General features: G+C 45.4%; 1 protein-coding gene and 1 non-coding gene across 5 annotated transcripts in view; one reads left to right on the top strand and one right to left on the bottom strand.

Annotated features, from left to right (window-relative positions):
* Positions 1–13023, bottom strand: part of CLASP1 (cytoplasmic linker associated protein 1) — a 173015-nt gene that overhangs the window by 117514 nt on the left and 42478 nt on the right. For all 4 annotated transcript variants that reach the window (XM_061370092.1, XM_061370093.1, XM_061370094.1 and 1 more), the window contains exons 3-8: positions 8635–8713; positions 8286–8389; positions 7708–7799; positions 7545–7620; positions 4791–4888; positions 3530–3597 (exon numbers count right to left, since the gene is read on the bottom strand). In XM_061370092.1, the coding sequence (XP_061226076.1) occupies positions 3530–3597; positions 4791–4888; positions 7545–7620; positions 7708–7799; positions 8286–8389; positions 8635–8713 (517 nt within the window). The remainder of the gene's footprint in view (positions 1–3529; positions 3598–4790; positions 4889–7544; positions 7621–7707; positions 7800–8285; positions 8390–8634; positions 8714–13023) is intronic.
* LOC133221406 (U4atac minor spliceosomal RNA) lies at positions 9867–9983 on the top strand. The gene has a single exon (XR_009727997.1). It is a non-coding gene; the product is annotated as a U4atac minor spliceosomal RNA (small nuclear RNA).

Here is a 13023-nt window from a genome sequence, read left to right as displayed (position 1 = left end):
TTATCCCAAACAGGAGCCTTGGTGCTAAGAGACCAGTTTTAGTCATCATTCATCTTCAACCAGTTCTTTTGCCATATTTCACCATTTAAGAAGCCACAGTCACTTTCCCACCTGCCGAGTTCAGCTATGTTCTGCAGTAAGTCAGGTTTGACAGCCACTTTCAAGTCTTGTTGTAAATAGCACAATTCCAGTGTTCCTGGGCCAGCACTAGGTTACAAGTGACACTTCAGCCAACAGCTTGCTCTTGGGTTACCCACCTGAGCTACTGACCAGAGAAGTAAAAGATTCACCATATTCACCCATAAGATCACATTTAAAAAGAGTTAGAGTTGATCTTTGCTAGTGTGCTGGGAAGTCATGATATAACTTCAGTTAACCTTTATTTCAGAAGCATGCATTAGCCCTGAGCAACAAGAAGCCCTTCCCCAAAGGGTGAAGCATGTTACTTTTCAGTCAGGTCTGTTCTGCAGATGGTACAGGCAGCAGCCCAGGACAGAAAACCCAATGCAAGTGAACTAACTCTCCTCCTTCCACAGCACCATTTTACACCAACAAAGGCTTACAGACTGCAGTCTGCATAAACATTTGTCAGTCTACCTCCAAAACCTCTGCCACCCTCACGCAGCCTGCACAGAGGTGGACTTAGTACATGGCAGCTACAGAGAGGAACAGACTCGAGCTTTTAAGACAAAGCACAACTGCACCATATGGCCTGCAGTCACCTGATCCAGGCAGGCAGTGTAACACAAAGGTTATACATTAGGTTGCACGTAAGGTTAAAGCATTAGTGCTATGTTTGGCCAGCGGTGTTATAATTTAAAGGGGCAGTAGTACAGTCAGAGACAGACACCCCCATAATCAATGCTGGACTCTGCCAGACTCAGACGATTGACAAAACTGAAGCAGCTGTTTCCCGAGGAAAGCAGATCATCTGGATGTGCAATATTTACCATCATCTTTCCTGATGACTCTGACAACAGCTGAAAGTGCCACCTTTGTCCAAAAGCCCCAGAAGTGTCAGGGACACAAATAACCTGACAAATTTGGTTTGCTTTTAGGCCATAATAAACTTGTGACTATGAGTGAAGATAAGCGTCCTCCACTGGCTTACACAACCTCAAAAAGATAAGCTGAAAGTTGCACAGAGCTGTCGACATGTCAGATATGGTGAGCATGTTTGTTGTATTTGTGTTGTGCTTGGCAGGCAAGGAAGAAGCAACAAACCAGCCTATAGGACTACAAGGAACTGAACCCTCCCCTCACACACAAAAAGCGATATTAATAAATTATGTTCTCATTAGCTTCACAAATCAGAGCTACTTTAAAAATAACTCATGCAACTGCAGACTTTTTTTTTTTTTTATTGTTAGGGAAGATTAAATGTTTCTGACAGAACAATGGGATACCCTATCCTTTCCACACCTTGCTCTCTTTGACCCTTTAATACTCCTCCACTTCCCCCCAACTCCCTTTCCCCCAGGCTACTTTTGGTCTCAGTGTCCATACAGGATATTCAACAGAGGAGAAATGCTAACACACACACTCTAAGGACTGCATCTAGACACAGTGCAAGCAAGGAGAGTGAAACATCAGCAGATCATATTAAGCAGAGTGGGGAACACAAGAGTACTTGTATCAAGAAGGACAAAAAGCCTCTCAATGGAGTCAAGAGCGTGAGATAGTGTGTGTAAGGTTTCAGGCACTGTACCTGCACGAACATTAAGTCTTCAAATTCACCAAAACAGTGACAGAGGAAGGGGTATTACAAGAAAAAATAATTCTAATAAAACTAGAAGATCTAACGTGCTTAGATGCTTTCCTTGCATGTACTTAAAACAAATTTTAAAAAAAGTTCCTATGGAATCCTTGTTTGGTAATTTTAAAACAGATGGCTTGCTTTCCTGGAAAGAGATGGTAGTAAGAATTGCCTACTCAGAACAGGTCATCCCAATTGTCCCATCTTGCTTCTTTTGATGGTTTTCATGGTGCCAGCAGCTTTGAATCACATCACACCATGCATGTTCAGACTGGAGACCAGAGCCACTTCTCAAAAACCAAGGATTCACAAGTGATGTCTCTGGTACTGTTTTGGGATGTGTGAATGCTAAAACGATTGCATAGCTAAAACTTACGCTGCAAATAAACTAACTCTAGTTTCTTCCTCTTCATGTGTATTCTTACATGTACCCCACATATTTCAGACTAAATACTCTTCTAATCCATTGTGACATACCTAATTTTCTACCAAGATCACCTTCATTCAGGCTAGAAAAAAACCTTCTGTAAACTTAGCTTAAATTTGGCTAGAGGTACACTAAGCTCCAAAATCCTTCCCCCTCCGCCAAAAGAATAAACCCAACAGAAATCCCACCCACAGTCATCATCCCACCAAAGGGATGATGGTTAAAAAGACCATGTAGCAATACTTCTCACCAGAGAGCACAAGTCTGCCTCCTCGAAATCCAGACCACAGCAATCTACATAGTGGAATGATGCATCAAATTAACTTCCTGGTTTTGAAAGCCCATTCTGTTCCACTACTAGCAAAACAAAAGTTCTACCTTAGCCTAGCCAAACAGAAAGCAGAGAAGCTGGATCAGCAGTAAGGTTGTTTCAGTTAGTTAGGATTTCAGAACAAACACCTGGAGGTTGTAAGTCTTAAGATGTTTGCTAAGGGATTGAATATTTATTCCCCCCACCCCTTAAAAAAAAAGTACAAGGACATTTGTTTCTCAACTGCACCTTTTTGCCACTGTAAGCCTCATGTATCAATATATTATGCAAAACCGTAATTTTAACCCATTCCATCACAGAGGAACCTGCACTAAGTCTTCATCTTCCCAAACATAAGAGAACACCGCACCACATTTCTGAATAACCCAAAATACAACTTCAGCCTTTTCAAATAAGTCAATTTTATTAGGTCCTGCAAAAATAAAGTTTACTGTATTTTAAAAATTGATTTGCCAAGAAGAATGGTGACTAGAAGTGAAAAAGGTATCTTCCAATTTAAAAGAGCAGAGACACCTCTGTTCTCTTGGTTTCTGAGTGCATGGTGGGAAAGACTGGGGACATCGCCTCTCCTGCTCTTGGCCTTGCGGAGTGTGGGGGCTTGATAGGAACCCACAGCACTGAACCCATGTTCTCTGCTCTACTCAGCTGTTGGCAGAAAAATTAACTCCCTCACCAAGACTTCTCTCAAAACTCTTTTCCTAAAAAATGAGTGATACGTAATTAAAAATACTTTCTAGCTCATAAGCTTATCTATAAGAAAAGCAGTAATAAACACTTGTTTTTAAATCAGCAAGCTACTAGTCTCAGACAAGGAACATTCTCCTTCCAATACTACTATGAAGACAGAGCAGATTAACTGAATATCAATTTTATGTGTTGCAAAACCTATGTATACATTTCTGATCACCCATACTTTTCTCCCTTAACAGAATGATTGTTCTGTGCCCACGTCCATTTGAACACCTCACCAACTGAAAACTGCTTAAAACAAGAAAATGCAAATACTCCTACTCACCACTTGAACTCTGGATCATGTTTCCAGATTTTTGGACCTCATCGAATTTTGTAAAAATTACATTCAACCTGTTTGAAAGGTAAAGAAATACACAATGAAAGATGAATTTAATGTTTACGAATCTCTTAATTTAAGATGCTATAGGACAAATTTTGCTTAACTCAGGTCATTGGGAGCACTGTCTAAAATGTCACTGTAGAAGGAAGTTACTTGAAAAATAAAAGTATCACAGCATGCAACAGCAGATAAGAAAAACTGAGAAACAACTGAAACTACAGAGGTGTAAGATATAATTGGAAATACTATAATACTGAAGATATAACATGTCTAATTCTAGATGTATTTCCAGTTTTACTTCAACTATCTTAAATATTTGCAGAAATACCACAAAACCCACTTCTAAAAAAACAACTTCACCCAACATTATCTTTGGCCCTTATGCTTCTCTCATTTGTGTCACAGGCCTGATGGAGCAGAAGATCCTTATCACATCTCAGTAATCCTTCTCAGAGAATTTATTACTTTCAGCCACATTGTGGCAGCAGGTATTTTCACTGAAGAACAAAGGCAACAGTACTGCCTACCCTCACATGCACCCCACCTCTGAAATAACCTCTTGCCTCCTCCCTCTGTGCATTGACACACTGCCATCTTCTCCATCCTCAGGTCTAACCGCACTCCACCCTGTGCACTGGTTTTGGCAAAACATGGAGCAGCTTCTTACTGCACCTGAAGTGGCAGACAGTGAGGAACAGGGCTTGGGTTTTGGGGTGTTTTTTTCTCTAATTGGGGTTGGGGAGGGGGCAGGAAATTAGGGTTGGTTTTTTGTTTGGTGTGGTCTGTTGGGGGTTTTGGGGAGACAGGTTTTTTGTGTTTTGGTTTGTTTTGATTTTTAATAAAGCCTTGGAACTGATGATATTGACAGTATTGGTTTTCCTTCTTCTAAATTGCATAAATGCAGGCTACTCTGAAGAGTCCCCTCTACACATGCTGAACATCCAGAAAAAACACCACATTAAATCTTAAATCAGTTAACTACACATCTGTTATGTTACTGGTTTTCCAAAGATGCTGTGACATCCTCGGCCAAAGGTAAGGACCTACATTAAGGGAAACCTGAGTGTATGATATAAAATAACCACATACAAAACAACCCTGATCCCACGAAAAGGTTCAGTCATGCAGCTCCTGAAGCCTTTTAAAGGAATGGAATAAAAAGCAGCCCAAAAATAGTGAAAGACATAAGGATATTACAGCTTACCGAGACTGGGGTAATCCTTTTTTACTGAGATCAGCCCTTACACGTTCACCAACATGTCTGTAAATTTCCACAAGGCTGTTTATTGCTGCATCTCGAACCTGAATGTGGGACATGAGAGAAATCAATCATCTTTGTAATTTAGATAAATCCTTGTCCTACCTTGGAGGAAGAAATTTGCATATTTCTCAACAACAGTTGCCATTATAGCCATTAGCACAGTGTTCAGGAAGGAGCTTCCATCCCTGCATTTCAGATATTAGTAGTATCAAAAGGTCTAATTTAACTGAAATGGCAGTCAAGACATAAGATGAAAAGTTTCATACATAGGAATACACACAGGGAGCTCGGCTGCCTCTGCCAAACTCCATGCGTTGTACTCAACAGATATATTTACTAGATGAAAAAAGCAAGGACACACACAAATAGAGCTTATATTGCTAGTATGTTATAAAAGAAACCAATTTTTAATGCCACCTTATAAATGTATGTACAGAGGGAGGCATAATCGATCACCATGAATTTTGCATGTTTTCTAAACTGATTTGCAAGAAACTGCTGAGCGCATCACCCAACAGAGGAGCCACAATGTGATTAAATGTGTCACCTTTCGGACTGAACCCCCTTTCTCCATCAGGCAGAGAAGGTATCTGCTTTGCCTACAGAAATATTTACAGAGCCATGCATTTCTGCTTCTTAGAAGATGGCCTGGCATTACCAAAGCACCAGCACACATCAGGGCTAGCCACAGGATATTCTGTGGGCAAAAGCTAGAATCGCCTATAGGCAAGGGTCAAAGGGCAGGTAGGTATATGTGCCCTGCTTCCTACACAAAAACCCAAACCCCTGCCTTCACTCACATCAGCTCTTGATGGTCTTGCCTCTCTTCTTTTTGCCCACCAGCCCCATATGCAACCAGGCAGGACTTCTGGGCACAGCTCTGTAGAGACTCTCTGATGTCCCCCAGTTTCTGGGTATACAAACCCTAACCCAGCCTTGCTCTGCCTCCAACAGCCAGGGAGAAGTGGCAGCGTGTGAGTGGCATCTCACACACCTGAAATGAGTCCCCCTGCCCTGAGGCCCATGCCCGCACATCAGCAGCAGAGGCATGGCTGCATGATCTGGAAGGACTGTGTATAAAGTTAATCAGAGGTACAGTTTCAGGACTGGGTAAACCCCACACTGGGTAAGTAAGGCAGGGAGCTACTACTATCACACTGGGTTTAGTCTATGACAGCAATAACAAAGTCTCATTCAAATAAAACTGAGCATTAACCAATCATAGTTTAAATACTGTTGTCATACCAGATGCTAGTAGAAAACAACTACTCTTTCTGAAAAGAGCAGTAACAGAACAGCTTCCATGTCCACAACAAAAGGGAAAACACTGCATTTGACCTGGATATGTGTTTTTCCATCATCTCTCACCAAGAGAGGGCAGCATTGACCGAGAATCAGGTTCTCCAGCCTCAGAAGGCACCAGCAGCACAGAAGTACCCCTAGGGGAAGAGCCCAGGGCAGGTGCTGCTCAACCAGGAGACACTTTGACAGCCATTTGTCTGATCAGTTCAGGCATGGATTTTCTGGGGATGAGGAACCAAACCCTGCCGAAGGTCCAAGAGATCAGCCCCATTTACCCCCTGAAGCTGGGTACTGGATAATGAGCTATGCCAGACACATATAACAGGCACTGCAGAGGCAAAACATGTGTCAGTGCCCTCACCAACTTTCTGATTCATTTACTAGCTCACCAATGGCAGGACCAAGGTGTGTGTCTGTGCCACAAGTACCCCCCTGCCCCTTGAAGAATAAGAGCTTGCTCGGTCACAACTCAAAGCTACGAAGGACCTACGAAAGACATTAAACTTTCTCAGAAACTTCCTGGGGTAACAGGTTTATCCTCCTGCATTGGCACAACCAGCAAAGGCAGGCTGCTTCACATTCAGTCCTCCTCTTCAAAAAAGGGAGGCCCCAACAGCCATGGGACTACAGCTAACTCCCTGAACAATGCAAACCCATTCTCCAGTTGGCCACCCTATGCTTCTTTCCAGCTAAACACTCACACCAGACCTGGATCACATGTCACCCATGCTGGGAAGGTAAAAGGAACATTCAAAACCTGCTAGTACACGTTATATGACAAGTTCATATCCTGCTTTCCCTCCTTTTCCCCACCTTCTCGCTAACACTTGTATCTAGTTTCAGGCTAGGTTCTGTCCAGGGCAGAACAAAAAGCATACAGAAGTGACAGAATCCTTCCAACATGTATTTTCATTTGACTTGCATTGCTGATTTAGGATTCCTGTACAGCTTGCTTTCCTTCCACCCCTTATTCAGAATCTTCCTGTACAACTTCTGACAGTACACCTAGCCAGGCTGTCCAACCAGTCTTATCTGCCCTCCCTGCTCAGACTGGTTCATCTCTGAAGATGAAGGATGCTGCACTAAGTCCAGAGGTTTCCCTGCAGCGTCCCCTGCATTCAGACTGTAAATCACAGCAGTTCCCTTCCCACAAAGGTTCCCTGCTTTGTTCATATCATTTACAGATTCATGTTGTTCTTTTGAACTCTGTGCTGATTTAGGCAACACTTCAAATCACTTCAGAAAGGGCTCATCAAAAAGGGCTCTTCACGAACAGCATTGTTCAGAGCTTACCACCAGCAGCACAATTAGCTAATTTACCAGGCAGAACAGAGCCCTGCTTACCAACAAGGCAATCAGCACAACCTTTAGATGTGACTCACACCAAAAGCTTACCTGGCTGTTTGGATCTCCAAGTAAGTTACATATATGTGGCACTATCTTACTCAGTGTTAAACTCTGAGCTCCAGATCTGGGAATAAAGAACAAGAGAGGACTGGTGTGAATCACAGACCAGGCTTGCATATATAATACAGGTCTGCAGGAGGTTCTGACTTACGCATTGAGTGTTGCAATAAGGCAGAGGCAAATCCCTTCTCTTGTCCGGAAATTCTTGTGTTTGAATCCTCCTAGCATCCTGTCCCACACGTACTGTGGAAGACAGAAAATGAGGTGAGACAGGAAAGAAAGGAGGCGGAAAAGACACAGATTCTTTCTTCCAGCAGATACATACTATGACATCTCTGGACTTAAATGTAAGCTTTACACCCATCCAAGCAGAACAGGACAAGAAGTTGGAAGACAGTTTTAGATCTGTCATTCTTTGTTCTGTGCTGACTTCACAGTAAATCCCCACTAGTGAAAACAGTACTTTTAGTTACTGAAAGCAAGTACCTTCCAAAGACCCAGAACTACTACTCTGACATCCACTCATCTCATCCTTGGGAAATCCACTGACACTCCCATGTGTATCCTGACATGCAACAGCATTCCCAAGAGAAGCAAATATCTCATAACAAGGTATAGGGAGATGAAGCCACTTCAGGCAGAGCTACAGGAGGAAACCCTCTGACAGAAAAGTTCTCCTTTTTAAGCAGCCAGTCACTCATTCACACTTCAAAAGGCTATCAAGCATACCTGAGGGTTAGCAGCTTGTTCCATGATTTTCAGCAGCAAGGTCTGATCCTGCTCCCTCACAGAGTCTTTAGAGTCTCCCAGCCTATCAAGTAAACTTGGCAGCACTGAGGAAAGAAAACATGAACATCCAAATCCTTCCAAAGAAAACTCACAGTGGCACAGCCCCTCTGCTCTTTCCCCACCTGGATGGAGAGACCAGCCCTCCCACCCTTCAGCACAGCCTGAAACCATCAAGAGCCTCCCAAGTGCTCTTCTGGAGAGAAAGCCACTTTTGTACACAGCAGCCACAGCAGATCCCAAAAGATCAATGATCACATCCTCTCTCTGCACACACACACAGAGCCCTTACCTGTGCCAATTTGGGCCTTGAAGCGATCTTGCAAGCGGGATACTAATGCAGAAATAATGTCAATCCCGAGGAGAACCACCTGCAAGCACAGGACAGATAGTGTTATAGCGTACAGCATTTTGCCCCTGGCCTCAGCCAACATACCCAAGAGACAGGAGTGCTGGCACATGCTCCCCTGGGAGAAGGGCCCCTTCCCATCCATGCCACCAGCACTGCTCAGATACCAGCACTGTACAGGTACACACAACTCCTCTTTTCATGGCTTCTGACAGACAAACCAAGTGGCTTACAAACACAAAAGTCCCCGAATCATTGTTCCCCGTGACATCTACTAGCCAAAATTCATTCCCAAGAACTTGACAAAGCCAACAACCATAATTGCCACTCAATACTAAATTCATACATATGTGCAACATACACATACAATATGCATAACAATTTCAATATTTGCTGTAGCCAACATTTCTAGCTAATTGTAATTATTGTACTTATTGTAATTATAATTAGAAAATGATGTGCACTAACAGCTGGTTAATTACTGACTTGCAGAAATAAAACCTAACACTTTCATGACCCAACTGAAGCCAAGGCAAAAGCACCTTGTGTGAAAAAAGCTTCAGGACAGGTTGCAGATCAGAAAACCCACTCTGATTAACACAATTTAATAACTAAAAAAAAAAAAAAAAAATAAATACATTGCATACTAAATGTACTGTGTCAGTTGTATCCTAAATACTTGGCAAGACCCTGCAGACTGCGATAGTTCTGGTATGAGCCATCTCTCCATAAGTCTTTAGAGCGAAGCACAGAGGGAGGTTTGTAATCCACAGAAATACAACGGACGGTCAGGCTCCTGCGGCAGCGCTACCAGGGCTGCACAGCGCAGCCCCGCTCCGCTCCCTGCGGATCCTGTACCATCCATTCATACTCCCGGCCGTGCCGGGCAGCCGGCAGGGGACGCGCTTCGCCTCAGCCCGGCATGGCTGGCCAGCCCCTTATGCAAATATCACCCAAGCGGCGCTGAGCACTCTGGGTAGCGCCCCACAGCCCACAAAACGGCTTTCACCGGGGCCGGAGGCGGGTCGGCAGCGCCGCTCTCCGTGCCGCAACGAGGGGAGTGCGGCCCAGGGCCGGGCGGCGGGGGAGCGGGTCTGGCGCCGCGCCGCCCCTCGCCCGGACCTCGGGCGCGGTCAGCTTTCCTCTGCAGGGAGGCGCGCCGCTCCCGCCGCCTAACCGTCCTTATCTGGGGGTTGCGTGGCTGCCCAATGAGCGCATGGCGAGGGCAGCACTGCTAACGCCTTGAGCAACACATCAGCGCCCGCCCCGTGCGTGGCGCAATTTTTGGAACCTCGCACCGCGGCGTGTGCCCGGCGCGATCACTACAACTGCCGCTTCCATGGCTCCCGTGACAGGGGTTGGTGGTTTGCCTCGGCTCCGCTCTACGAACACAGTAGGGCTTGGCTGCAGGCGGCGGTACTCCCTGTGCTTTGTTTCTCTTCCTTCCCCCGCTTTTGTCGACCAGAAACAGTAGCGGAGATTAACCCCCCGCTGGAGCTGTACGGCTGCTGCACCCCGTGCATCTGTAACCCAAGCTTCAGCTCGCCTCAGATCCGCTCCAAATTCAGCAAGGGATCTCCGAACAGTGCAGAGGAAACAGCCTACTCCAGTCCACCGAAAAGAAGCTTCTCAAACACGAGCCCCCAACATATCCCTTCACCCCCTACACGCAGCTCCCTCCCGCAGTTTTCTCCCATCACAGAGACAGATCCTTCAACCATGTCATTTTTTTTCCCTTTTTTATTTTTTTTTTTTTTTTGTAATTCAGCATCATTAGCAGAGTGCTATCAAGATTTAGAATCTATCTGCATACGCCAGGGGAGAGTTTTCCTCATCCTGTTATAAGCCATGTCACATTTCCACGTTCACCTTGCACAACCAGATTTAATCTACCCTTATCAAATGCTCATCAGCTGCCTAAAGCCCAGTCACTGCCCACTCAGCTCCTCCTGGCTAGGGTATGGCAGCACAGTCCAGGCAAAGGAATGCCTCTCATCAGCCGAGAGATGCTTCCAAGGAAAGCCACTGGGACTCAGAATGCCAGTCATCACTCACGGCTGTCAGATCAGGGTCCCACCACAGCAGCACCCTGCACAAAGACTTAAGTCTGCTGCCTGCAATTCCGGACATGTGCCCCGGGGATAAATCTGATCCCTAGAGAAGGGTATCTCTTCTCCAAACTGCCTGCAACCCAGAAAGAGCAAGGGGAACTCATCAGTGAAACACGAAGGAAACACAATCACAGTGTAAACATAGCCAGATATCCCTGCAGGATCAGACAGGGAGCATGAGCTAAGCCTCCCAAGACTTAGGGTTGTTGTGCTCATAGAAATGGAGAGCTAATTAACACAGTGATTATAGTGTGCTTGGACAGCTACTGAGGAAGCAACCACTGGGGTTGACCAGGTATTATTCCCTACCATAATGGATTTATTATCAACCCCAGTGTGCCACCTGCCTCTCACTGCTGGAGGTTGAAAACCTGTCTGGATTGACAGATCCAACAGATCCATTAGATAACAGAAAACCCAGGGCATGACTGGCAATTGAATTCCAGCTCTTGCTGCACTGGATTGACTGCACTGCAGAAACCACCTCAGTTTATCACTGAGGCAGTTCCTCAAGCTCCACCTGGACTACCACACACCAATGACCAGGAGGAACCTCAGGAGCAGGGATGCTGTCACACAGGGCCAGAGCAGCGATGGGTCCTATGAGCAGCCACCCACTTCTGTGATCTCACAGCACAGCCCTCCCCAGGAAGCCAGCCACAGGCACTGCTCCACACTAAGACACAGGAAGGGCAGCTCTGCATCCAAAATCTCAGACAACACTGCAGTGCCAATAACTATGGAGCTATTCCAAGCCTTTACATCAGCACAGGTCTTGCTTCATGCTCCAGGCAAGGCAGGACTCAACTCACCAGTACCTCTAGTAGCACAAAGGCCTCCAGCCCTCACCTGAGAAAATACCAGGTTAGCAGTTGCTGCTTTTAGCCCCCCACTTTATACAGGCTCAAGAAATTGAGACCTCGATCCTCCCACCCACTGCAGAACAACAGTATGAGGGTCCCAGGTCTGCAGCTCTGCTGCTTAGCTTATTTGACTCATGAGGTTTCCCAAGACAGCCAGTAAAGCAATTTGTGCCATCCAGATTTAGCTCAACTGGCATCTACTGCTACTTTGTAATGTCTCACAGTACTTCCAGTACTGTCAGCAAGACCACCTCCTGCCTCCCTCCAACTACCAGGTCTCAAAGCACCGTAATTCACAGTAAAGGCAGTTACTTCCAAGATGCAACATAATCTTTCCCAACATAGAAAATAATTAAGAGATTATCAAAAACTTCTTTCAAAGAACTCAGAGCATCCATCCTTTTTTATACCTGGGTGGTGGTGAAAGGCCTGCAGGCAGCACCACGTATCAGAGAGCAGATAGCCTACCATCATCTGCTCTAACACTAAGCTCACCCAGCACAGCAGACAAACACATCCAACACACTGTAAAACAAGACACATCTAAATGCACTCCCATAGAAGGGTAAGACAGCTGCAGGATCTCACACCAGCTGATCCAGTACACGGTGCCCAGAGTCAACCACAGCCTCAAGCTCCCTGGACAGCCTCCACCAGCATGGCTGCTCCAGCCTGCAGTGGGGAAGAGGTGACTTGCACTCTCTACACCATGCCACATGAGGTAGAGATGTGGTGGTTGCTGCACCTATATCCCACATCGCTTGCAGGGAATCAGCAGTGGGCTGAGCAGCACATCCCTGGCTGCTGGCTTCGACACCTGCCTGGCAGCTGGGACCTGAGGGGGAATGCCAGAAATACAGTTTTACTCCAGCTTTCTTACATGCTCAATTTCCTCATCTCCCACACTGGTGACACACAGCTGGGCTATTTCACTTCAGAGTCTGTCAGGTGCTTCTTGGAGGAAGAGGGATAGGTGGATGACAGGCTTCTCATTCCCAATGAGAAAAAAAGATAATCCAACCAGTTTTTTTTTTTTGAACACTTGCTTAGATAATCTTTAGGATTCATAAACAAAGACATGGGTAAACACTTGCATACTTTAAATAACTTACTATATTTGTGAAAAAGGAGAACACATCAGATTATACACCATGAAGCCCAAGGCAAGGATTAATGCCCCACCACCATCTGCCTGATGACTAGAGCTGACTAGTCGGACAGGCAGCATTTCTAATTCGTCAGGACCTCAAACATCCGTCACAACTGGGCACCCAAGACCAAACAAAAGCTGAAGTTAACTGGCATTTACAAATTTAGTTTTGAAGTCAGGTGCGTGTTTTGGGTCAGCACAGCTGGCA

The sequence above is a fragment of the Neopsephotus bourkii genome, unplaced genomic scaffold (assembly GCF_033783945.1).
Source record: "Neopsephotus bourkii isolate Nb327-2 ecotype Australia unplaced genomic scaffold, CSIRO-AGI_Nbou_v1 NB_1526, whole genome shotgun sequence".
NCBI lineage: Eukaryota > Metazoa > Chordata > Aves > Psittaciformes > Psittacidae > Neopsephotus > Neopsephotus bourkii.
The sequence above is the reverse complement of the archived record's forward strand: the minus strand, read 5'-3'. Positions and strand labels throughout refer to the sequence as shown.